Genomic DNA, 27,477 nt, shown 5'->3' with positions numbered 1-27,477 from the left:
CTCATAGTGAGGCATGGAATTATAAGGGATTTGGCATAAAGATAGAAACTGAGTTTGTTTCACTTCAAGCTGGGGTGGTTATTAGTAATTTAGCTGTTTTTCTTTTCTCTGTAAAATAACAAATTGAACTGACTGAAATTGAACTGATTGTACTTGCGAAAGGAACCTGGATCAGCATACAAACGGATTTTGCTGAATTTTGTGGTATAGTAATCTTGTCCCTTGTTTCAAAAAACATAATATGTTTTGTAAATATACCAGTTTATAAGGTAAGTATGGGCTAGACAAACTGAGCTCTCATTTGGAACTTCGGTTTCCGTAATCTCCCGTTGCTATATTCAGCTGGTTGATCAGATCTCGTTTCTTTGGAAGTGTGCAAAATTTCTGCCCATTTAACTATTAATCATATTGTCAGCTTCTAAAACAGGACTAATTGAAACTAAGTATAATTATAAGCTAAATATAGAAACTAAATAAACGATGCATCATACATTGCTAACGCATATGATACCGCGAATGTCCAAAATTTCTTGTTCTCTGCTTTGATTCAATTAGCTTTACGAGTAAGCATTTTCAGTCTCATGGAAGCTATGATGGTAAAAGTTAAAGTTAGGTTAGGTTAAAAAGTATTCTAAATATCACAAATGGGCTAAAAACCTAACCTAAGCTAACCTAACCTCGCCAAGCCTAATCTAACCTAACCTGTCATCATCGAACCTTTCATTAAATTGAAAAAAACTGACTAGAAAAAAATCCAACTAGAAAAGAAGGTATTTTGGACATTCACCGGTGAATGTTGACATTCACCAATTTTCGGACATTTACGATAACACATACACCAAACGAACACCTCTTTCAAACAAAAATTATGTCCGGATTAGTAATCCTTGTTAATTTAATGGCTCAAAGCTACGACTTTCTGTTCATTTCTAACTTCAGTTCTCTTTAGTTCTCTTTAAATTTCATTAAATATGTATTTACTTAATTAATTGCCATCTCCTTAGAGCATAAGAAATCCCTCTGTAACATAGATTATCCTTAGAAAATCATTAATAAAAGTAAAGCCAATATTCACCTGTTTAAACGCGCGATACATCTGCTGGATTTCTTTCTTACTAAATTTCGTTATGCTACAAAGGGTGTCCAAGTCTGGGGGAGGGCAGCGGTGAGAGGTGTAATCATAACGACAATCCCAAGCTGAAATAAAGTATTTTATACACAGTATATTCCTTTTTCTCAGCTTCTTTACTATGTTTTTTATTTCAATTTCTTTATTCTAAAGCACAAAAATTTCTTCATTAAGCAAAGTTTGGTTATATTTATGTTGTTCTTATGATTTAGTTTTTTAGAGCATCGATCAGAATTAATGCAAATGAGGCCTTGTCCTCCTTATGGATTTTTCAGGCCAACTCAGCTGACTAGGAGCAGCATTTTGTTCACCAGATTCCACTTTTCTTAAAACAGTAAGTCGCTTCAATTGCGCCCGATTCAACTTTTGGATCCTACGAAGCACCATATATATATATATATATATATATATATATATATATATATATATATATATATATATATATATATATATATATATATATATATACATAGCTGTTGGTGTGGCGCGAAGCACCACACCAACACCTAGCTGGTGGGGGCTCTTCGCCCCACACCAACCCCACCCCCCACCGGCGTAAGTCGTTACGCACCATATTAGTTACGCACCATTGTAGTTGTGTCCCTGTGTCCCACCTGTGAATAAAGATATATATATATATATATATATATATATATATATATATATATATATATATATATATATATATATATATATATATATATATATATATATATATATATATATATGTTTTTAACTACGTAAAACTTGCGAATATACAACATTGTTCGCTGACCCATTGTCTGTGCATATAAATAGATTGTCAGGTTTACCGACTCTTGAACATGCAACATATAATTGTCCATGGGAAAACAAACCGTATTAAGATCTATTCCGCATTTTTCTAATGATTGCCCTTTAGCTTTGTTGATGGTGATTGCTAATCGAATATTCCCTGTGTCCCGGTCGTCATTTATATTCCCTGTGTCTGGGTCGTCATATATATATATATATATATATATATATATATATATATATATATATATATATATATATATATATATATATATATATATATATATATATATATATATATATATATATATATATAATAATAATAATTTATTTCTTACCCACTTACAAAAGGGAAAAAGTGGAGTACAAGGAGAAAAACAAAGAACTACAAATAACACAAAGAACACAAAAAACACAAAATAAATAACACAAATATAAGAAAAAAAATATAACAATTTAGCAAAAGAGGCGGACAAGATGATTGTTAGGACCAAGACGGATTGGCGCTTGATCAATTAAATCAATTATATATATATATATATATATATATATATATATATATATATATATATATATATATATATATATATATATATATATATATATATACATATATATATATATATATATATATATATATATATATATATATATATATATATTATATTTATATATACATATATATATATATATATATATATATATATATATATATATATATATATATATATATATATATATATATATATATATATATATATATATATATATATATATATATATATATATATATATATATATATATATATATATATATATATTGATAGATAGAAAAAGAATCGAGCTTTTCTATACCAAACAAAACTTAAAAAACACATAAGTTAGTTGAGATTACAAAATGAGTTAATCTACCGTTCATATCGGTTCTAATATATAAAATTCATTAAATCTACCTGGTCAAAGTTGCCAGCATACTCAAATACTCTCAAGGTTAGATAAGGGGAAATGTACACAGAAGGGAAATCATACATTTTTCCCAAAACTATTCCAAATTCTTAATTTTTTAGAAACCTAGAGTGGATATATCAAGCCCTTGACTATTTACAAAAATTTGTTCTCCGTCATTTTTTTCTGAGAAGGGTAGCAACCGGTGGGTTTTTTGTTTCTTATTTTTACTAGGAATTATCATATCAAAGCTGTAATACTGGAGGAAGACTAATTCGAATGTAAATGTAGAATATTAGCGCCCTTTTCATGTAAAAACGAATCGCACCAAAGAAAAGTACCGATTTTTTCCATTTTGTGTCGCAAATTAACGTTTTTTGCATGAATACAATCAAATTACTATCAAGCAGGCCATCCGAGAGCAGTTATAAGCCATTTAATTATACAGATATCCACCGTAAAGAAACACTAGCGAAAATTCTGTTATAGTGAATCAGCTCAATACTCTCTAAAGCTTAGCTATTGTATATAGTAATATGAGAGCTTTCTCTGAACAAATAACACCAGTTGCGTTTTAAGATACGTAGTTTTGAGCATTGTAGGAGCCAAAGGGTATTCAGAAAAGACCTAGAATCCCATGAATGATTGGGTTGTAAAGGTTAATCATAAAAGTACAAAAAGACTTGATAGAACAACTCTATAAATAAAAGGTTAAGTTGGCTTGAGCCTAATAACCATCAAAAAGGAGATTCCTGAGGCTTAAAGAGAATCGTAACTCGTAACTAGTGCTTCAATCCAAGCTTGAGCTGGTCAATTTACTAGATATTTAGCCTTTTTCTAAGGAAAATAATTAGACTAAGCGTTAAAAACGGGTTCTCAGAAGGCAATAGTTCGCTACTCATTATGGAAAGATTTAACAACATTATGAGAAACTAGAATTATTTGATTACCTGGACTCAGGGTATCCCAAAAAATAGTGCCTCAACAATTCAAACTCTTTCGTCGTTTTCCACCACAGTAGAACCACTTCATAAAAAATGGGTAAACAATTAATACGAAAAAAAATGAAACAGCTGGCCTTTTTAAGATATCAAAAAACCCTATAAAACAATATTTTTCTTTCCTATGCCACTTCCTACGGTATTTTACACTTTTCTTGAAAAATTTTACATTCAGATAAAAAAAAAATGCTAAAAATTTTAAAAGCATAAGATATTCATAGCCGTGACAAAACTTCTGCCCTCACAACTTCTGACTGTTATCATATAACTTGTGCTTTACTGAAAGATTATCAGAAATGAAAAATTTATAAATTGGTAGTTCCAAATGTTTTGTTAAGACTTGAAAAAATAGTTCTTATACAGTTTAATTGTAATGGGTAGAACAAATAGAAACTTACATGGTTTGTGAAAATCTCCAGGATTAGATCTGCCATATACAGAAGATGTACCTACGAGAGCAAAAATATTAAAATTGACAAAAGTTGAAAAATTGAAGGAATAAACCAGCAGCAGAAAAAAATGAATAGTTATTGTTGAGGGCCTTAAAACATTGAAAAGGTAAAAATGAAGAAACAAATCCAAAAATAAAGCCTCATTTAGTTAAGAAGCAATCCAATATAAATGTTTGACAATTTTATATGACTAAAATTAGGTTTTTTTTAATGAGTTTTCTACCATTGAGTAGACTTTACGTAAAACTAGATAAACTAATATTCAATACCAAAAGGGGTCTATTTACATCCATATTTCCTTAGACGAATTCCTTAGACAAAATATATACATATGTTTCTTAGCTATACATAGGCCATAAGACTATAATTAAAGCATATATGATTAAGTGTGTTCGGTGGTGGGGTCTCACCCCAATAACTCGAGATTTCAATGGTTATTGTATTTCTACCTACATTTTTCATGTGGTTGATACCTTTCAATAAAATTCACCCCCCCCCCCTCAAACACATTCCTGTTTAGTGTTTGATCCAAGCTGTTTTTGGACCGGTCACCGAGGTCAACTTAATTAAATGTGAAGCGTCTCAGGTTTTCTCCTCAGCCACTTCTTTTGTTAATGATGACCATAAGAGCCTGGGAAAGGCTCCTTCCCTTCCCTGGGAAAGGATTTTAGGTTACAAGTTTTAGTGCCTTTTCAAGGGACTAAAAGAGACTTGAGGGAATTGAGTTTTTCTCTTTAGTTCTTTTTTGTTTGTGAATTCTAATAAATCCCGTCTACACCCAGCCATCATGGCATCGGATAGAAATTTCAGGATATCCATCAGAATACAGGAGAGTCCAATATAGGTATAAATCTAAGAATGGTATTACCCAGGTAGGCCAAGGAAAAATGCCATAAGCTATATAAAATCGCTCTTTCATTACGGACCAATTTTTGAGACGGAAACAGGGGGTAAGTTCGATCTTGGCTTTCTTAGCGACTCCAAAATTTCAAGAATTGTTCCTAAGGTTAAGCTGATATCCAAATTTTGTTTGCAGGTGAATGGTGTAAGGGGTAGAAGAACGGGCTTTAAAATGTTTTATGTTCAGCCTTATATCCGCTACAGTATGATTTCCATTTTCAGCTTGCAGCCTCAAGGTCTGTTAAGCTCTAATTGTAATAGGGCCTAGAGCGTGTCAAAAATTTGACAAAATGGTATATTTCGCTTTTTAAACCATGAAAAATTTCTATATTTGTTTTTAAAAACCGTCTGAATCTTCTTGTAGACAAGTTATATGCAGACTTTTTCATCCGATTAAATAAAAAAAACAAGTTTTTTAACTGAAAGTAAGGAGCAACATTAAAACTTAAAACGAACAGAAATTACTTCGTATGTGAAAGGAGCTGCTTCTTCATCAACGCCCCGCTCTTTACGCTAAAGTCTGACTCTTTCTCTCAACTCTTCTTTTTAAAACAGCAAAAAATTTTAGCGTAAAGAGCGGGGCGTTGATGAGGAAGCAGCTCCTTTCATATACGAAGTAATTTCTGTTCGTTTTAAGTTTTAATGTCACTCCTTACTTTCAGTTAAAAAAAACTCTTTTTTTCTTAATTTCTGAACGTTTTTGAATCAATACATGTTTTGGTTTTGGCTCTCCGCAGAGGAATAATTAAAACGAAATTTGCATTTTTTTTTTTTTGGCTCAATGGCTTTCTCATAATTTTGATCGAATGATTTTGAGAAAAAAGAGCGGGGGAGGAACCTTAGTTGCCCTCCGATTTTTTGGTTAATTAAAAAGGCAACTAGAACTTTTAATTTCTTACGAATCTTTTTATTAGTAAAAGATATACATAACTTATAAATTAGCTTACGTAAAGAAGTATTGTATTCTCATGTTTTTATTACATATATGAGGGGGTTCGCCCCCTCGTCAGTACCTCGCTCTTTACACTAAAGTTTAAATTTTGTCGAATTCATTAAGAATGACCCCTGAATCACAAAAGCCGTAGAAAAAATAGTTGAAATTACTAAAAATACTTTAGCATAAAGAACGGGGTATTAGGAGGAGGTGAGCCCCTCATATGGGTAATAATTTATGTTCGTTTTAAGTTTTAATGCTGCTCCTTACTTCCAGCTGCAAAAAAAAAACTTTTTCATATTTATTTTTTCAGTGTTTTTTTTTTAATAATACTAGTAAATCCTGCGCTCCCTTCATGGAAATTTTCTTCCACCATGACAAATTCCTCGATGGAAAGTTCCCCCAGCCTATCCCCCTCTTTTCAATCCCTCCCCCCAACCAAAAAATCCTCCTGAAAACGCCCGCACACTTCCCAATAACCATTACTATATGTAAGCACTGGTCAAAGTTTGTAACTTGTAGCCCCTCCCACTGGGACTGTGGGGGAGTACGTCGTCCCAAAGACATAGTTATAAAGTTTTTCGACTACTCTGAATAAAATGGCTATCTCAGAATTTAGATCCGTTGACTTAGGGAAAATAATTTCGGGAAAATTAAAATATTTTTGCCTTCTGGCAAAAAATACAAAATTCTACATTTTTGTAGATAGGAGCTTGAAACTTCTACAGTAGGGTTCTCTGATACGCCGAATCTGATGGTGTGATTTTTGTTAAGAGTCTATGATTTTTAGGGGGTGTTTCCCCCTATTTTCTAAAATAACGCAAATTTTCTCAGGTTCGTAACTTTTGATGGGTAAAACTAAACTTAATGAAACTTATATATTTAAAATCAACATTAAAATGAGATTCTTTTGATGTAGCTATTGGTATCAAAATTCCACATTTTAGAGTTTTGGTTACTATTGAGCCGGGTCGCTCCTTACTACAGTTCGTTACCACGAACTGTCTGATATTTTCTTCAAGTCTACCTATGTCAAATCGGTTCTACGTTGCTTTTTCCTGTGTTTTCACGAAGAGAAATGTTAGAAATATTATGTCAGAGCTATGGAAAATCTACAACTTGAGAACCAGTCATAGCTCTTCGCCAACTTTACTATAATTTTGAGAACCCACTATGGTAGATTTCCTCGGCAAAATAGCTTAGGCCCTCCCCCTTCTTCTGATTCCTGAAAAGATAGTATGTATATTGAAGCCCCAAAAATTACAATAGGATTCGTCTATTCTTCCACCATGTTTCAGTATGAGCCCGAAATGTTTTCGATAGATTTCGTGATGCCCGATTTTTAGGGATTTTCCCTTCCTTCACGGAGTTTTTTTTTCTTACTAAGATATTTTTCATAGTAACAATTTTAACAATGCTCTTTAAAGATTTTTACCAAATCTTTATTTGCTTTGACAATAGGATTGTTGTCATCTAGATCATAAATGTTAGCTGTTTTATTTTTGTTCTTTTTTAAATATTAGACCGGGCTTTTAAGAATTTCGCTTTCCCAAGATTGTCTGCCCTCAATTCTCCAAACTAACTTCCTAGCTGCATACCTTGCACTGGTTTTGATAATTGGATATACCGCTGATGGACTAAAAGAAATATGTACAAATTCAATAAAAAAATTAAAAGGGATAATTAAGTTTCATAATGGAAAAATCTTCAAATCCGTATATTGCGGGTGATTGTGTTTTTATGAGAAAAAAAAATTGTTTGACTCAACTTGCAAATCTAGTATGTTCAAGAGAGGCAAGTTAATACCATTAAAGTCTATTATATTTTATGTTTTTTGCCACCCCTTAACTACCCCCTACTCCTAAAAGGTAAAAGTAAAAACGCTATTTGAATTGAAAGCTTTGTTCAATAAACTATTTTTCCTCTGTATTTAAAAAGAATTGATTTAAAATCAAGAAAAATAAAAGGAGGAACATAAATTTTTAAAAAGAAAACTACGTGAATTGTTAGAGACAATTTATTTCAAGACGTAAAATCAGAATAATTGTAGTATTGCCACACCTCTGGCAATATACTACTAATACAACACTACTACTGCAGTTATTGCTCAACTACTGCGACTACCACTATGATGCAAGTGCTATTAAGAATAAGGGTATGAAGGTGAAAATTTGTGAGAATACAGAGGTAAAATTTAAACTGAATCAAAACACATTATGTGCAGGCATCAAACAGTTTGTGGTAATGAACTGTAGTAAGGAGCGACCCGGCATGGGGAGGGGTGGTCAACTGGCCAAAAGGCAAGATGCGCATTCGATTACTGCTATTAAGACTACTGCTCCTGCTACTACCACTACTAAAATGATATTACTAATAATAAGATTAAGGTTATGCAAATGAAAATTTGAAAGAATATAAAGGGAAATCTCAACTAAATCAAAACACAATATGTGAATGCAATTGTCTTACCGAATCAAGCTTGAACTTACAGGACATCATGGATGGGGATGTTCAACTGGCCAAAAGGCAACATATGCCTGTGACTACTGCTATTAATCCTACTTCTTCTACTGCTACCTCTACAAAAATGGTACTAGTGCTATTAAGACTAGGGGTATGCAAGTAAAAATTTGAGGGAATAAAGAGGGGAAATTTTAATTAAATGAAAACACACTATCTTCATGCAAATAGTCAAAATGGCGTATTTTAGGATTGGATCAGAAAATTGCGTAAGAATTTCTAGGGAATGGTTAAAGGGGAAGATTAATTGACAAAAAGCCAATATGTGCAAGATATTGCTAATACTACTGCTACTACTACTGTCAATGCGGCTTCTACTGCAACTATTACTGACTCTATTAGTTTTAACATCAAAATTTCAGGAAGTCTTTAAATGGAAGTTCAACTAAATTAAAAATTGCTATGGATTTACAGGTTATCAAAAGGGCATATCGGCAATATCATAAGAATGACCAATTCTACTAAATTGAAACTTCCAGGGCTTGATCATGGGGATGTTCAATTAACCAAAAGGCAACAGGTTAATACTACTACTGCTACTAGTGCTGGTGCCATTAATTATTAATACCACTACTAGTCCTCCTACTATTACTGCTGTAACTGCTATTACAATTATGGCTGAGTGTTTGAAAGTGAAATTTTCAAGGAATACTGATGGGGGACATTGACCTGCATCAGAAAACGCCGTGTGAGTGTGGGTTGTAAAAAGGTTGTATCAATAACAGTTTAGAAACAACCTGATGTGTGAAGTTGGAGTTGATGAAGTGTGAAGTTGGATTTTTAATGTGTGAAGGTGGAACGACCTGAAATTTGGTGTTCGAAGGAATTTCGAGGGGAAAGTTCAACTAAATCAAAACGTGTTATGGGCATACTGATTGTCCAAAGGGGGTAAACACAAGAATGACTAAGGGTAATAAGTTGGAACTTTCAGGGAATGAGGAGGGGGATGATCAGTTGATCAAAGGCTTGTTGACGGGAATGATGAATTAACCAAACGGTACTACGTGCATGTTGCCACTGTTGCCACTATTATGACAGATACGACTACCACTTCTATTGAGTTTAAGGATATTAAGGTGAAACTTTCAGGTAGAAAACTGTTTATAATGCTCTTAAATAAAATCAACAATTTTTTTTAACTGAAAGTAAGAAAACGTTAAAAATCCAAACAAAAAGAAATTATCACGTATATGAGCGGGTTGCTCCACCTCAATGCCTCGCTCTTTACGCTTTAATTTCTTCAGAATTATTGAAGCAGCATAGACGACCTAATTAATTAAACGGACACTTCTAATTAATTGACCCTTGTGTCTCAGGAGTCATTCTCAAATGATTAAACCAAAAAAGTCAAACTTTAGTGTAAAGAGCTAATTAATGAGAAGGGGATAAGCCCACCCCCATTTACGTAATAATTTCTGTTGGTTTTGGGTTCCATTTGCTCATAAATGGTGATTTGTTGTATTTTTACGCTTGGAAAATTATTTGAACGAATTTCTGCTCATTTTTGGTTTAATGTAGCTCTTTACTTTTCTTGAAAACACATTTTTTTAATTAGTTTTTTAAATTGATGATTTAAAGGAAAACATGTAAAAGATGAAATCATTGTTGATTTTTTTTTATATTTTAGATTGAATTACTTGACTTAAGTCCCATCCATCCTCGAAGATTGTTTTGAGACCTCTTCATTCACTATGTGATTTATGTGACGTCTATATGAGCATCTATCTTCAGTCAGGCGTAAAAGTTGTGGTAGGTTGAGTGTAGAGAAGTTCTCTTTCCATCTCTTCAGGGGTCGATTTCTGAGGCGAGGACCATGCACACGACCATGGAGGACCATTTTCAGAAGACGGGAAATCTCCAACCATTGGATGTGACCTAGCCACCCAAGCTGTTGCAATTTTATCTTGTCTAGTATGGTGTGTCTGATGTTGAGTCTTTTAAACAGTCAAATATTGGAGATCCTGTCATGTATGTGATGCCCGAAATACGCCAAATAACTTTGTTTTGAATGCGACTAGGCGACGTTGGTCATCTGCTTTGAGGGTCCATGATTCACAAGCACAAATGACAATGGGGTCAATCAGTGTGTTGAAGATTCTTGTCTTTAGCAGTTTCAACAAATTCCTGTTCCTCCAGATCAGCATCAAGACTTTAAAGCTAGAGTTGGCAAGCGCCAGGTGCCTATTAATATCTTTCGAGTGGTTGTTATCGGACGTTATAAGGCTAATAAGGTAGGTGGAATCTTCGACCATTCTATGTTGCCACCACCGAGCTGGAGGCTAAAGCTTTTTTTGTGGAATTGATGGTCATCCCAAAGCGGCTGGTGGTTGATTGGGTGTTGTCAGCCTGGTACTGAAGATCACCAAAGTTATCGTGCAATTGGTCTATGTCGTCTACATAAGCTAGTTTATCAATCAATATTCCCCCAATGAAGACACCTGACGAGTTGTCAAAGAGTAATAGGACAGCGGTAAGGAACAGTGTAAACTGTTCCCGTGAAAACAAGCAACCCTGCAGCACACCAGTCGCTGTTTCAGAGCTATTAGAAACGTCTTCTCCCGTCATGACACGGCTTCTGAACTTTGAATACATATATCTGATCAATGATACTATGTTTTGTGGTATACCAGAGTGGAGCAGAATGTGCCACAGACCTTCTCTCCATATGAGGTCGAAAGCCTGCTTAAAGTCAATGAAAAGGTGGAAAATACTACGACCAAGTTCAATATATTTTCCATAATCTGTCGGACCATAAATATCTGATCAATTGTCGATCTTATTGGGCGGAAACCGGCCTGACATTCTGGAATAACAGTTGAAGCTACAGCTCTTATACGCTCCAGCATTATTCTGGTGAGTATTTTAGTGGCGTGTCTCGTAAGGCTTATAGTCTGGTAGCTATCACAGATTGTTTTAAGCCTTTCTTATGGAGTGGAACTATCATGGGTTCACGCCATGAGGAGGGGAAGTGACCTTCTTCCCTAGCAGCAGTAGCAATTTTTAAGGTATAGTTCACCACGGGGATCGCAATTTACTTTTAGTAACTCCGGTTGGATTCCATCTGAGCCTGACGTTGTGTTTGTCCTTCAGCCCTTGATTGTGGATTCTATATCAGAAAGAAGTGGGGATGGGCTTGGGTTTGTGGCGATTACTGGGAGGCTGGTAAGTGCCGATGGGTCTGGGCTATGGGTAAGCACCGATGCTTTTAGATTGCTAAACTGAGCTCCTTGACACTCCTTGATACAAAGAAAAAGAGTTCCTAAGAATTTCTTTTTTTAGCTGAGGTATTATTCAGTTTTCTTTTATCTTATAATGAATAAATTAAAATGCTTTAAAGACTTTTTGGCATTTAGATGAGCATGAAATGACACTTAAACATTTTAGGAGGTTCGAAGAACGACAATGCTATCATTACTTACGGCAATTTATGTATGTTTTAAGTCTAGTATTACTGTTAATGATGACTGTTGACAATTTTAGGTTCCGTTTTTTTGTTCATGGCCATTTTTCTCATTACAGATTTAACATCTTGTAAAAGCTAATTTCTTCTCATTTTAAGTTTAAAATTTTCTCCTTATTTTACACAAAAAACAACATTTTTTATTTAATTCAATCTCAATTTGCTTTTAATTGAAAGGGTGTTGTAAACATAAATTGTAGTTATGTTAAAACACAAAATCGAAAAGAAAATAAGAACAAGACCTACGTTGCCCGGGCAACGTGAAGTGGTGCGGCAACCTTTGTCCGGCTTCGCCGACTAAAGTGTTGCGAGAGCAACACTTTGGTTTTGTTTCTTCGCTATCGATCAGTAATCACATGATCAAAGGCTATTCCTCAGTGTTAAACTGAGTACAACAAAATAGTATCGAAAGAAGGGACTAAATTGACTTTGCAGCCAGTTGAACTTTATCCTTTTCAGTCGTAGACATCGTGACGGATGAAAACTGGGAATAATATCTTATATAATCTAGTTGGTATTATAAAGCTATCCCTAACTTTTCAGGATCAAAATACCATAGATGACATTCTATTAATTATTGCGAAACTATCTCATTGTTTTACATTCTCGTTTGTGCTTGTTTCTTCACTATCGGTTAAATGATAAAGTTGTCAGCCTATCGAAGTTTTTAAAACAGTATGTTCTAACAAAAACGCAATCAGTTATCACATGACCAAAGTCTATTCCTCAGCGTTGAAAAAACAACAACTACAAAATAATTTCGAAAGAAGGGACTAAATTGACTTTGCAACCAGTTGAACTTTATCCTTTTCAATCAAAGACATCGTGACGGATGAAAACTTGGAACAATATCTTATATAATCTAGTTGATATTATAAAGCTATCCGTAACTTTTCAGGATTAAAATACCATAGGTGACACTAATTATTACGAAGCTACCTCATTGTTTTACGTTATCGTTTGTACCTGTTGCGGAAACACTTAATTCTGTCAGACTTAAAGAGATCGAGTACAATGTGCACCAATTTGCAAAAATTTCTAGCCCAAAGTGAACAGATTCTTACTTACAAGTCCCTCTCCCGTGATAGACATCAAGTTCACCGGATGAAAAAAAATGGGTACACCAACTAGCAAAAGTTGCAAACCCCTCATCGCTGAAGATGATTGTAGCCCAACAGCCGATTACTGCTTACAAGTCCCCTACATGTCTTACCACTGGAACCAAATTGGCTTAACCATCAAATACACCGGAAACAAATAATAGGTACACCAACTAGCAAAAGTGGCATACCCCTCATTGCCAAAGATCATTATGAGCTAACAGCAGTTTCTCGCCCAAAGTGATCCGATTCTTACTTATAAGTCCCTCTCCCGTGATAGGAATCAAGTTCACCGGAAACAAATAAATGGGTACACCAACTAGCATAGTTGCAAACCCCTCATCACTGAAGTTGACTTTAGCCTAACAGCAGATTATTACTTACAACTCCCCTACATGTCTTACCACTGGAACCAAATTGGTTTTACCATCAAATACACTGGAAACAAATAATAGATACACCAACTAGCAAACGTTGCTAACCCCTCATTGCCTAAGGTGATTATTACTAACAGCCAACTGTTGCTTACATGTCCTCTATATGTCTCACAATTTGTATCGGCCTAAAATTCGTTTCAGTGTGTACCTAACTATTGAAGTTTTCAACCCCTTGAAACTTTCAAACTGGTATACCTCATGAAGGAATTCTTGTACCAAAAAATGGATGTCATATACTTTGATCAGCTCATCAAGAGCTATCAATTGCCGTCGAAAAAAAACATTTTATCTGTCTCAGTTTTAAAGTTGATTTTTTTGCCGTAGGCCAACTTTCTAACGTCACCACTTAGAAAGGAGCAAAGGATAAGCTCCGATTTCTTTAGCAATGAGATAACTTTTAAAGTTTATTAGGCACATCTGATACCATGTCTCTACCGCAATCCCAAGTCCGTAAAACCGAATGATAAACTCAGCTGAAATCACGAACAGAAATGGGTAGAAACAATAGATGGCAGCACTTTCGGACCCATTGGAAAATGCCACAGTTTTGCTTCTGTAAATATTTTTATTTATCACTCAAATAAGATATATTGGCTGTGAGGCGGGTAACTGCCGTATATATTTAACACTTATAGATTTTAGTCCATCTTCAATTTGAAAGTAGTGCCTGCATGCTTGCCTGCTAGAACGGAGCTTTCCACTCGAAAGCAGAAACATGCTTTGATGAAACGAAAGCTTGGCTGCAGAACTTCAGGTACTCCTCTCTGACATAGGCGATATAACTCCACTTCACTTCGCACACCATAGGCTCTGGCTCGTGGACAAGCAAAAACCATCCTTTTTGGCCCCAGGCAAGAGTTCTGCGGAGCTTTCCAAAATGTAATATCATATTCATCAATCCGACCTGAGGTCCACACTTTCCGTAAAAACCGCAAAGGTTAGACCCATACCAGTTTCCAGGAATAAGCTGAGATCGGCGACATAGGAAAAAAAACGGGACGAAACCTAAGTGTTGCTCTCGCAACACAAGGAGGACAATTAACAACCAGTGAAAAATCGTCCTTGTTCTTATTTTCTTTTCAATTTGTGTTTTGTCTTGATTAGCCATTGTGGTCTCAGAAATTATTTTTGTAGTTATGTTGGTTAATATTTTATATCAACTGATAACAGTTAATGTTTACCATTAATAAAAACCGTAGTGATGGTATCGTGTAGCCGCCATAGTGTAGTTCGTCACTTTTGAAGTAAGTGTACAATGATTTTGGACTTCAACATTGCAGCGTCAGCCTCGGGGCTCTAATCAATAAAATTATAATTCCTTAAGTACCACTTTTAATGAAAATCGAACTGTATTTGTAAGATATTCACTTAAGCTGTATTGATTTTTGACTTTTGTATTGCATTATATATTTCAGATTTAATGGCTCAGAGGCCTTCAACCAGAAATCTTAGTTGAAACAAAATACACATTGTGAAAAATACACTTTGTTGATTTTAAGTTAATACAGTCCCACTGCGACTGAATAGATTTAAGGATTAAAATAATAATGATTCAGTACCGTTTCCGAAGCATTCCTGAATGATCATAACAGAAAACAAGTCAAAAAAGGTACACATTAGGAAGCAGGGTTTAGTGAGGTGTAGTGCTAGAGGGAGCACGGACCAAAAAGCCTTAATCTTGGCTCCAAACGCACAGATTGAAATTCCATGCATGTCTCTGTTTTTTTCAATTGTGTGTTTTTAGAAAGAGAACTGAACTTTTATATTTTTAGATAGGCCTTGAATTTTCCAATGTTGAGATCTCAAACATGTTTAATATGAAGATCTAATTTTCGTCCAGGTACCCTACCCTTTTTTATACTATTTTTCTCCTCCTTATAAAATTGTATATTCTTAGGCTTATAACTTTGGATGCGTTAATTTAAACTTTATGTATTTTGTATATACTGAATCTCAAAACAGGTTGTTTTAATATGCAAATTGATGTATTATTCTATTTCTTAGAGTCTTCTCTCGTATTGATAGAGATAACTCTTTAAAACCTTTAACACAATGAACAGTTTGACAAACGTTAAAAGTGACTACCACTTAATTCTGTACGCGGAAAAAGTCTGAAAGGTTTTGAGTATTTATAAGCCGATTGGCAAAATGACAAAATTTGTTTTTATAAGAAATGGATGTTATAAGTGCTACATAATTTTATTTCCCTCTAATGTATTGGAAAGATGGCAAAGTTCCTGAAAATTGTCTTATGACAATTAAGTTTAGGCGTTTCTGAAGTGACGAAATTAATGGATCGATGAACCTATGTGGGTCTTCTGGAAATGGCGTCTTCTGTATCAAGGCAGAGGGATGGGGTCAAAATGTTATTCCAGAAGAATAGATTGCTCAAAAAGGACAATTTTTATTTTATAGCATTTCTAATGTATCTTTTGGACCAATTCTTTCTGTAATATGCAATATACCATTATTCAGGAGCTTATACGCAGGAATATTTGAGCTGGCCCCTCTAACCACCTAAAAAATTTTATTTTCACATGTGTTCCTTTTAACACATTTGTTCCCTTTGCCTCATTTGTTCCTTTTACCAACATTTAATTTTCTACAATTCGCTCCTTATCTCATTAAACAGTGGCAACTGTCAAAACATATGTGTAGCGTACGCACTAACTAGTTCTTATCCCCTTGGGACTCGTGGCTTTAATTTCCACCGATGAAATTAATGTCAGAAATTAATTCCCCTATTTTCCAATAGTCTCATAAGAAAACAAAAGTAAATCTTGTTAGGACAATGAATAAGTGGGGCTAGATAAAGCGTATATGTCATCAATGAAACTGTCACTAAGCTGAAGGAGCAAATAAAGAAAATCCAATGCAGAATCTAGAAATTTTAATAGTACACAGAAATACCCAAGTTGGTAAAAGTAGAAATAGATAATAGACTGCTGTAATCTCGTAAGTCCAATAATCTATTTAAAATTGATACAATATTTGGTAATAAATTAGCCCATAAGTTGCCCAATTTACTAAAAAAAAACAAATGAACGTGGAGTGTCAGTTTAACATACACACACTGATATTTATTCCTTAAAGTCTTACCAATTTTTATTTATCAAATTAAAAAAATGAAAACATTTAAATTGTATTTATGTTTTTTTAGTAAAGTGCAAATTATGTTCGGGTTTTGAGAAGGCATGGGGGTTGTCAGCCTTGCACATGCAAATTTCTGCTGGTTTTGACTTTGACTCGGTTATTTATTGTAATTTCTGTCCGTTTTCGATTTTATTTATTAATTGATTGTGACTTATGGTAACTTTACGCTTGAAAGTTTATCTGACTTTTGTACGCTCATTTTGGTTTCATTTGGTCATTTGGTTGTGGAATGTTTTTTTTACAATTTCTTCTTGTTTTTATTGAAATATTCTTTTTCATGGGAAAAAGAAAATAATATTTTACATTTTTTTTCTATTAGAATCCTCAATTTGGCTTGCGATTGCTAATCCTGATACAAATAGTGTCGTTTAATTTAGTTTTATACCTCCTCAAGTTGACCTGAAAAATAAAACTCGACAGCATTTCCAAAAAAATACTATCTATGTTTTATGAAAACCTGGATACACTTACGCTCTTTTAATTTAGTTAAATTGTAAAAGTAAAAGTAGCAATATTAGAAGCCCTGAAAGTTTCAAATTAATACGCCTAGTCGTTCAAGAGATATTGCTGAAATGTCTTTTCGGCAATCAGCATTCACACAATGCCTTTTGATTTAGCTTTAAAGTAACAGTTAGCTTTAAGCATAAAGGACAAATTGCATACCTGTTGGGGGGTTGACATACCCAAAATTATTCAAACTTAAAACGAGCAAAAATAAACATGTTTAGGGCCGACAACCCTCATGCCTCCCCAAGACCAGAACATTAAAATTTTACTGAAAGTCCCCTGTTTATGGATCTCTGCTTATGGAATTATTCTTGAATAAATTTTTGTTTTAATTTCGATTGTTTCCCTGAAAATTTGCTTTAAACCTTGGTCCCTAGAAATCAAAGAAACATTGTCAAACAAAATAAAATGATTTGGATAATTGTAAATATGTTCCGAAAAGGCCGACGTAAAATCTTCAGGTTTGGTATTTTGCTTTAAAGATGATGAAATAGAATTACGATGTTGTAGCAATCTCATTTTTAAACTCTGGTTAGTACGTCCCACGTAAGAGCTTCCACAAGTATTTAATTGGTGTTTTTTAGTTTTACTGCTGATGATGAACACTGTATATGTGTTCGAAATATCCAGTTAAGTAATTTCATATCTGTTCGCTGTCAATTAAAAGGTTTCATCCCTATTTTTAACTGTTTTACTTTCGTCATGGAAAGGCAGTGTGGTCTTTGAAGTTATCTATGTTTTTACTCGTTCAAAATGTTTCTGCTGGATATATGAAGGGATAAATCCTCCTCCTTGCACCCTGATTAGAACATGTTCTATCCAGGTTGCGTTCTATCCCCAGTTAAATTGACCATTTTGATGGACTTTGTCTAAGGATCACAACAAAGGCAATGGGAGAACACACAATCCAATGGGAAAAGAAGACTCACCGGGACTTAGATCATGCTGGTGACTTAAGCATCCTAGATGAAGATGTTAGCAAAATAAATGAAATTTTAGAGTTTTGCCAGTTCAGGGTGCAGGAATAGGCTGGAAAACTAATTCTAAATAGGCAAAGTCACTAAGACTAGGAATAAGTGAAGGTGAATAGGTGGTGTTGGGGAACGAGAAAATGGATCAAGTTGATAGCTTCGCCTATCTAGGGAGTAATTATAAGCAAAGACAGTGGACCATACAAAACTGTTAAAACAGAATAGCCAAGGCCCAGGCTGTTATTCACAGTAAAAAAGAGCGGAAGAATAGAAAAATAACTCTGCAAACCAAGATTACAATGTTGGAAGCTGCAGATACAGTAATGACAGTGATCCAGTGTGGTTCTGAAGCATGAGCGCTCAGCGAAACGGTGGAAGATTTGCTTAATATTTTCCAGAGAATTTGCCCATGGACTATTTTGGGTATCCGGCTGACTAACTGCATCTCGAACACTAAGCTGTACGAAAAATGGGGTTCAATCTCACTTTCTAGGTTTATAGAGCACCAAAACGCTAGACACCCCTAACTCCCCCAAAGAAAGCGGATCCAGTCCGGTTAAATCAATCCCATATCTACAACATTTGCTCATTCTACCCACCAAGTTTCATCCCGATCTCTCCACTCTAAGTGTTTTCCAAGATTTTTGATTTCCCCCTCCAACTCCCACCAATGTCACCAAATATGGTCAGGATTTAGAACAAGAGCTCAGAGACATGAGTTCCTTCTAAATATCCAATTTGATTAAGATCTGATTACTCGTTCTTAAGTAAGATATACCTCAATTTTCTAATTTTTCCGAATTAACACCTCCCCCCCAAATCTCCTGAAGAGAGTGGATCCGTTCCAATTATGTCAATCACATATCTAGAATTTGTGCTTATTCTTCCCATCAAGTTTCATCCCAATCTCTCCACTCGAAGTGTTTTCCAAGATTTCCCGTTTCCAAGATTTCTGTTTCCCCCTCCAGCCCCTTATGTCCCCGGATCTGATTCGAAATGAAAATGGACTATCCGAGACATAAGATCTTTCTACATATCATGTTACATTAACATCCGGTCATCCATTCGTAAGATGAAGAAAACTCAATTATCACCTTTTCCAAGATTTCCAGTTTCCCCCTCTAAATCCCCCCAATATCACCAGATCTAGTCATGATTTAATATAAGAGCTCTGAAGCACAAGATCCTTCTAAACATCAAATTTCATTAAGCTCTAATCAACCGTTCGAAGTTAAAAATGCCTCATGTTTTCTAATTTTTCTCAATTCCCCCCCTAACTCCAACAAAGAGAGTGGATCCAGTCCGGCTGTGTCAGTTGCATGTCTTGGACTTGTGCTTATTATTCCCACCAAGCTTCATCCTGATCTAAGCACTCCAAGCATTTTCTAAGATTTCCGGTTCTCCCTCCCCAACTCCCCCAATGACACTGGATCTGATCGAGAACTAAAATAAAAGATCTGAGTTGCAACGTCTTTTTAAATATGAAATTTCATTAAGATCTTATCACTCCTTTGTAAGTTAAAAATACCTCTTTTTTTCTAATTTTTCAGAATTAACCCTCCCTCTAACTCCCCTAATGAGAGAAGATCCGTTACAGGTATGTCAATCATGTATTTAGGATTTGTGCTTATTTTTCCGCCGAGTTTCATCCTGATCCCTCCACTATAAGCTTTTTCCAAGATTTCTGGTCTCCTCCACTCCCCCCAATGACACTGGATCCAGTTGGGATTTAAAATAAGAGATGCAAGTTATGAGATCCTTCTAAATATGAAATTTCAATAAGACCCGATCACTGCTTCGTAAGTTAAAAATACCTCATTTTTTCTAATTTTTCAGAATTAATCCTCCCCAACTTCTCCAAATAGAGCGGATCCGTTCTTGTTATGTCAATCACGTAACTAGGACTTGTACTTAGTTTTTCAACCAAGTTTCGTCCTAGTCCCTCCACTCTAAGCGTTTTCCAAGATTTTAGGTTTCCCCCTGCGACTCCCCCACCCCTAGTGTCACTGGATCCGATTGGGATTTAAATTAATAGCTCTGAAACACGATATCCTTCAAAATAAAAAATTTCATTAAGATCTGATCACCAGTTGGTAAGTTAAAAATACCTCATTTCTCATAATTTTTCCGAACTATCCGTCCCCCCCCCACTCACCCCTCTAGATGGTCAAATCTGGGAAACGACTATTTCTAATTTCATTTGGTCTGGTCCATAATACGCCTGCCAAACTTCATCGCCCTAGCTTATCTGGAAGTGCCTAAACTAGCAAGACAGGACAGGCACACCGACAGACAGACAGACCGACCGATAGATTTTGCGATCGCTATATGTCACTTGGTTAATACCAAGTGTCATAGAAAAAGGAAAAGAACCATAAAAAACAGTTGTTGATAAACCAATCGTTCGTGAAACATACACATATAAGGAAAATAAAGGTAATTATTACCATATTGGAAGGGCGACCTTATACAGCTTATGAGATACAAGGTAAATATCATCAGAGGTAAAATATGAAACTTATTTTTACTTACCTTGAAGCTTAGTTGATTTATGTCTTTTCAGACATGCACACGTGTGGGTAGCACAGTTTCAACCCTCCCCCCTCAGAAATATTTGTATACTTGTGATTTTTTCTTTATTTTTTTTATATTATCAGCCTTTTATAAAAGGTGTTCCCTGTCTGAAATAAAATCCCACATCCAGCACCCCTTCCCTCCAAAAAAAAAATTTCTTCTGTTTAATATCCCGGAGACGAAAAGTTAATGTCCCTCCAAATCATGAACATGTAGAACTCACAACCCATCGGAAGAGACTTTACAAGCTTTGGAAAAGAGAGAACGAAATTTGTATATGCAATTTTCAATTACCGGTATTTTAAATTCAGCCACCTTTTGATGATAGCTTTCTTCCTCATAGCTCAAATGTCATATTGACAAGTTGACAGTTTCAATCGGAAAGACATAATGTCTTGCGGAAAAAAATCCAACCTTTTTTTCTATTGGCTAATGAACAACGTTATTAAGCTGGAAACAGGTTTAAAATAAAGTAAAAAGTAAGCACATTTTGAAAATGTATTTTTCTGATTTTGCTTTCAAACTATTTGTGATAGACATCAGAAATTTGCTGTAATGGTTGTAGATTATAGAATCTACACATAATCCAAAATTCTACCCTCTGGAGCCTACTTCATACCTTCTAGCAAGAAAAATGTTGAAAATTAAAAATAATTTTTTGCACCATTAAAAATAAAAATACAACGATTCTGCAACGAACATTTTTTTTTTAATAATGGCAGAATGAACTAAAAAAAAAAATCTACTCTCATTTCCCATCCACTAAATTTTTATTCAACAAACTAAAATAATTTTTTTTCACAATATGTAAAGCATACACAGAAAAAGTGAAACCATAAAATAAATCAGCTCAAAATCGCTTAAATCGCAGAAGTTATTCATGACTTTCTATCATTGGAAAAATAGCATTGGACACAAATTAAGATGATTAGCCTTAAAAGAGCGCATAATAACGATTGAAACACGCTTTTTATTTTTTGCTCTTCCAGCGTCTCATTTATTCGTAGATAGTGATTTCTGTTCGTTTTACATTTTAATTAAAATAAGGTTTTATTTTCCTCATCTCAGTTTTTGAAATGGCTCTTTGCTTTTTTATTAAATAAAAAAAAGTTTTTTTAACTGCAAGTAAGGAGCGACATTAAAACTTAAAATGAACAAAAATTATTCTGCATATGAAAGGGGTTGTCCGCTCCTCAGCGTCCCGTTCTTTACGCTAAAGTTATACTCTTCGTCACAACTCTACTTTTTAAAACAATAGAAAAACATTAGCGTAAAGAGCGAGGCACTGAGGAGGGGATAAACCCTCTCATATACGGAATAATTTCTGTTCGTTTGAAGTTTTAGTGTCGCTCCTTACTTGCAGTTAAAAAACTTGCTTCTTTTATGTAATTTCGGAACGTTTTTGAATTAAGAGATGTTTTGATTTTGGCTCACCACACATGAATAAATAAAACGAAATTTGCATATTAGTGATTTTTGCTAAAAGGCTCTATCTTAGTTTTGATTGGACGATTGTGCTAAGAAATGGGCGGGGGAGAAGTCTTAGTTGCCCCCCCCCCAATTTTTGGTCACTTAAAAATGCAACTAGATTTTTCTTTACAAAAGTTTTTGTTAGTAATAAACATACGAATTAATTTACGTAACGAACTTCTATATTTGTGTATTTTTATTACGAATATGAGTGGGCTCATCCCCTCGTCAATACCTCGCTCTTCACGCTAAAGCTTGAATTTTGTCCCAAATCCTTAAGAATGACCCCTGAATCACAAAGGCCGTAGAATAAATAGTTGAAATTCCTAAAAATACTTTAAAGTAAAGAGCAAGGTATTTTTGAGGAGACAAACCACCTTATATACGTAATATTTCATGTTCTTTCAAGTTTTAATTCTGCTCATTACTTCCAGATGAAAAAAAATTCAATTTTTCATTTTTTCCAAATAATGCTTGAAAATCTTCCGTCCTTTTCATGGAAATTCCCTTCCCTCATGTTAAATTCCTCTATGGAAAGATACTCCCACGCAACATTCTCCCCCTGACCCATCCTCCACCCCAACGCGAAAACTTCCCCTGAAAACGTCTATACCCTTCATAATAGCCATAGTGTGAACAATGGTCAGAATTTGTAAACTGCAGCCTCTCCCCCAGGCACTTGGGAGGATTTAGTCGTCCCCAGAGACATAATTATAAAGTTTTCGGCAAAGTTGAACAGAATGGCAATCTCAAACATTTGATCCAATGATCACATTAAAATTAATCAAATTAAAAATCAATTTCCGTTAAAATGAGCCCCCTTACGACATTCTAGGACCCCTGGGTCAATATGATCACCCCTGGGAAAGAAAATTAACAAACAAATAAACACGCATCCGTGGTCTGTCTTCTGGCAAAAAAAAATACAAAACTCCACATTTTGTAGATAGGAGCTTGAAAATTCTACAGTAAGGTTTTGTGATACGCTGAATCTGATGGTGCGCCTCTTTTTAAGATTCTGTGATTTGTAGCTGGTGTTTTCTCCTATTTTATAAAATAAGGCAAATTTTCTCAGGCTCGTAACTTTTGATGGGTAAGACTAAACTTGATGAAACTTATGTATTTACAATCAGCAATAAAATACAATTCTTTTGGTGTAACTATTGGTATCAAAATTCCCTTTCTTAGAGTTTCGGTTACTATTGAGTCGGGTTATTTTCGTTACCACGAACTGTTTGATTAAATACTTCTTATGTGAAAAATATTTTTTTTATTTATTTTTTTTAATTGACATAGTTTTGTTATTGGTTAATATTATGAGTGTCTGTTTTTCTATTTCTCTTTTAGTTTTTTTTATTATTAAGATTTCAGATATTGAATCGTAATTAAAATTTGGGTGAAATCAAAATCGATCACCAGTAGTTTTACCCCATACATTATTAATTATAGTCTTACTACGAAACTTTGGGTGGATGGGGAAAAAGGTTTTTGTTAATATAAATCAAAAATCTGCTCGAATTTTAGTCTTCTAGGGGACCGTAGCCATCTTGACCCCCATTTTCGTGACGCCCATGAATAGACTCGTGTCTTAGTACACCATTTTCTCAACGGAGTTTCTTTGTGTTTTATTCTATTGTAACTGTTTATTAAGGTAAATGTACGTCAAGGCAAAGCTGTTTATTGAATATAGTTCCATTATTCTCTTAGCTTGAAGTTACGAATAATGTAACCAGATTTGTTTCCTTACTTGCGTGCCTTAGTTGAGGCTTCCTTGTTCTTAAAGTTTGTCTACATGTGCTGAAATATTAAAGCATATCAGCGCAAGAAAATATATATTTTTTTTAGACAAAAATTGACAAAACCATGTTTTTCCTCTAAAAAATTATTCCCCTTGTTTGATTACCCTGTAAGCTTCACACCGATCGGAGAACATCAATATTTGGTTAATTTTGGGCTCCGCGACCTTAAAAAGCCGAATATCGTCCACATGTTCTTCTTTATGTATATGGATGACACTCTAGGCTACTAAAGAGATTGGTTTTATGTTACCCTTTTCGTGAGAGTTGAATAATATCAAGATAGAGATAGGAAAATCAATAGAGTTAGTATTCTAATTAGTTGTTGTTCATTTTCTCTATCTTTCCAGTCCGAAAATTCCGCTCTAGAATTAGCCTGATACTGTAGTAGCAGCGAATTCTTGCTAAGTTTTAAACATGGGATATCAAACAGCAGACAGAATGATTTACCCCGTCATTTGGTAAATTATCCCATGAAGCTTTTGAAAAGTAGAGGGTTTTTACCTCTGTCACTTTTCGCGAGCGATTGAGTTCCCATGCCAAATTATTTGCTGGATATCCATCCCTTCTTGCACGCTTTAATAGAACGGATTGATAGATCCATTGGTATTAAATGAACCTACAAAGCTTGAGTTTCCATGGTACGGAGTGATGAAATGGCAAAGGACGAAAATAAATGTTTTAAAAAATTTTAAAATATTTTCAATGTAAACACACACGCTGGAATTGCTTTCAGGATGGGGGGGGCATAGTTGTTAACAACTAAAAATAAATAAAAGACAAAAATGAGACCGGTTGGACATGTTTTTAAAATTTTGATCTTTTCACGGGGACATACGCAATGACCAGATGGCGTCTGCACACGTAATTGATTGTATTGTTTAGGGAAGAAATTAGTTTTTCAATCCAGACGGTTATTATTATCAATAAATTTTAAATTATAATAATAAATTAATATTTTAATAAAGTTAAATAGAGAACCCATCTTCAAGGATTTTTACCCCAGAAGATTAGCATGCGACGAATGAAATAGATGTTATTTCGTAAAATACATAGCTTTTTCTATGCTTTTTCCCTCTATGTCTGAAATCTTGTCTCCTCATAATCATTTAGTTGAAATTATTTTTTTAGACTCTGTTAATCTTTTATTAATGGACATATATCCTTTAAATTTTTTGCTAGAAGAATTTTGTAGATACATTAAGTTATATAAATACTTCCCGTAAGATTATGCTAGAATTAGGTTCTCTTTAAAGTAATTAAATTAAAAAAAACAAGTTTTTTTAACTGAAAGTAAGGAGCAACATTAAAACTTAAAACGAACAGAAATTACTTCGTACATAAAAGGGGCTTTTCCTCTTCAACGCCCTGCTCTTTACGCAAAAGTTTGATTCTTTCTCTTAACTCTACTTTTTAAAACAGTAAAAAACTTTATCGTGCTAAAGTGCTCATTCTGATCAAACATTTGGGCAAGTCAAACGGTGCAGCCTCTGGAACGCTAAAACTATGTTTTATTTGTTTTTTTTTTGAAGCAAAATAACCCATTTTATGATATTCCCTGCCTTTGAGACTACTTGAGGAACAGGCTACAAAAGCAAGTAATCACTGTTATTTCTAAATAATCAAAACAATGAAAAACTAAAGGTAATATTGATTCTGACCTCTACCCATAAGGAGCTATTAATGGTATTCTTAATATCAATGGTATTATTGAGGCATGTACCTAGGAGAGGGGACACTCACCCCCCCACCCCCTAATAATATCCTAAGATTGTTTCAATTTCTTATATAATATATCACACTTTTCCCGAAATTAATCTATGTTTTATGTTTTTCAAATTTGGGCTATTCCCAAAATATCAAACCCTTCTTAAGGCCGTGATTAAGTGAACCTGAAAACATCGAGCTTCAAAATTGAAGTTAGGGTAACCTTCTGTCTCTCAATTCTCTAGAGACCGTCGATTGTCAAAAACCCTTCAAATAGTATTTATTTATTGGCAAAAATAGCAGGTTAATTATACCAGCTTGCCAATTTGGTCTCATGGGAGATCTGGGTACACTTATGAAAAAGAGCTAGACATTTTCTAAGATTTCTAAGCAATTAGAGGAAATAGAGCAAAATCCTAGCAAACATTTTGTAGCATCTTCAAGAAGCTACGGCCTGATATTAAAAGCAGTATCTTCCACCAATGAGTACTTGAGCACTTTTTAAATATAATTTTTCAATTTTAACATGAGATTTTCGAGTTCCATCAGTTCACTTAATCACGGCCTTAAGAAAGTTTTCTGTTGACACGCCAGGTTGTATTCCTGTAGATAGAATTTCCCTGCAGCTTATTTCTGTGTTTTCAAAAGCATAATGAACCATAACCAAGCCACTGGAATACCTTTATTTATCTTGTATATATTCTCTTTTATTCTTCCCATGTAAACCAGGTGGACTAAAAAGGTTTAATGTTTAATAAAAATTATACTTCAACAATTTGCAGTCCTTAGACATAGGTCCCCTAAATCTTTCTTTCTGCTATACTTATACCCGTCATCCTGTTTTTGATACATCATGCTTAGTATACAAGTATATCAAGCCTTGTTATCCTAGCCAAGGAAGTAGAACTTACTTGCAAATCTGACCTCTCTGAATGCCTTATAGAATTTTCTCCAGACTCTTCCTTTTTGAACCAAGCTACTAGGACTATCATTTGATTGATGAGGTGGGAGTTTAGCTCTAGGGCTTAATATTGTTGATTGGTGTATTATTCGTCCTTGTTTTGGGGATATTTCTACACCGTTCCAGTCGTAAGTTGGTTGAAGAATGTCACTTTCAGCATATCCGTCATCATATTCGTTTAAATCATAGAAATCATCTCCTGTTGACATTATTGTATTGGACGTTTTTCATTTATGTAGATCTAAAAAATGAAAATAATTTAGAGGATTCTTTTTACTTTCCGAGTTTACAGGAACTTATTGCCGGAAAATAGGGTTTTATTTATTTATTATTAACAAAACAAAATATATGGAAACATTAAAACGCAACTAGAAGAGAGCAAAGCTTACAGCGAAGGCTGCTAATTATCAACTAGATTGTAACACACATCAAAAGCAGAAATTTGAGTGACAAATCAGTGGGCAAGGGACATAAGAGGCTACCTAACTTTGATGAAACCACATTACTGTAAGATATAAAAAAAATTTATGAAATGCGATCATTCTGTCATCAAAGGCAAATAATCAGCTATGTTACTTTCTTCTTTAAACTAGATAGGCCGTCAAGGTTTACAAATTTGTTATTCAATGTAGGTTTGTTTGTTGTAAAAAGATTTCAAGAAAAACTACAAAGTACATGTGAATGCG

General features: G+C 34.4%; 1 protein-coding gene across 4 annotated transcripts in view; it reads right to left on the bottom strand.

Annotated features, from left to right (window-relative positions):
• Nucleotides 1–27,477, bottom strand: part of LOC136029479 (neuron-specific calcium-binding protein hippocalcin-like) — a 140,189-nt gene that overhangs the window by 89,661 nt on the left and 23,051 nt on the right. For 3 of the 4 annotated variants that reach the window (XM_065707906.1, XM_065707903.1, XM_065707905.1), the window contains exons 2-4: nt 26,742–27,032; nt 4,248–4,298; nt 1,076–1,197 (exon numbers count right to left, since the gene is read on the bottom strand). In XM_065707906.1, coding sequence (XP_065563978.1) covers nt 1,076–1,197; nt 4,248–4,298; nt 26,742–27,000 — 432 coding nt within the window. In that variant the 5' untranslated portion in view covers nt 27,001–27,032. Of the gene's footprint in view, nt 1–1,075; nt 1,198–4,247; nt 4,299–26,741; nt 27,033–27,477 lie in introns of those variants that run through there. The other variant, XM_065707907.1, reaches the window with a different exon arrangement.

Source organism: Artemia franciscana, chromosome 7, assembly GCF_032884065.1.
Source record: "Artemia franciscana chromosome 7, ASM3288406v1, whole genome shotgun sequence".
NCBI classification, from domain to species: domain Eukaryota; kingdom Metazoa; phylum Arthropoda; class Branchiopoda; order Anostraca; family Artemiidae; genus Artemia; species Artemia franciscana.
Note: the sequence above shows the minus strand (reverse complement) of the source record. Positions and strands in the feature narration are given on the sequence as shown.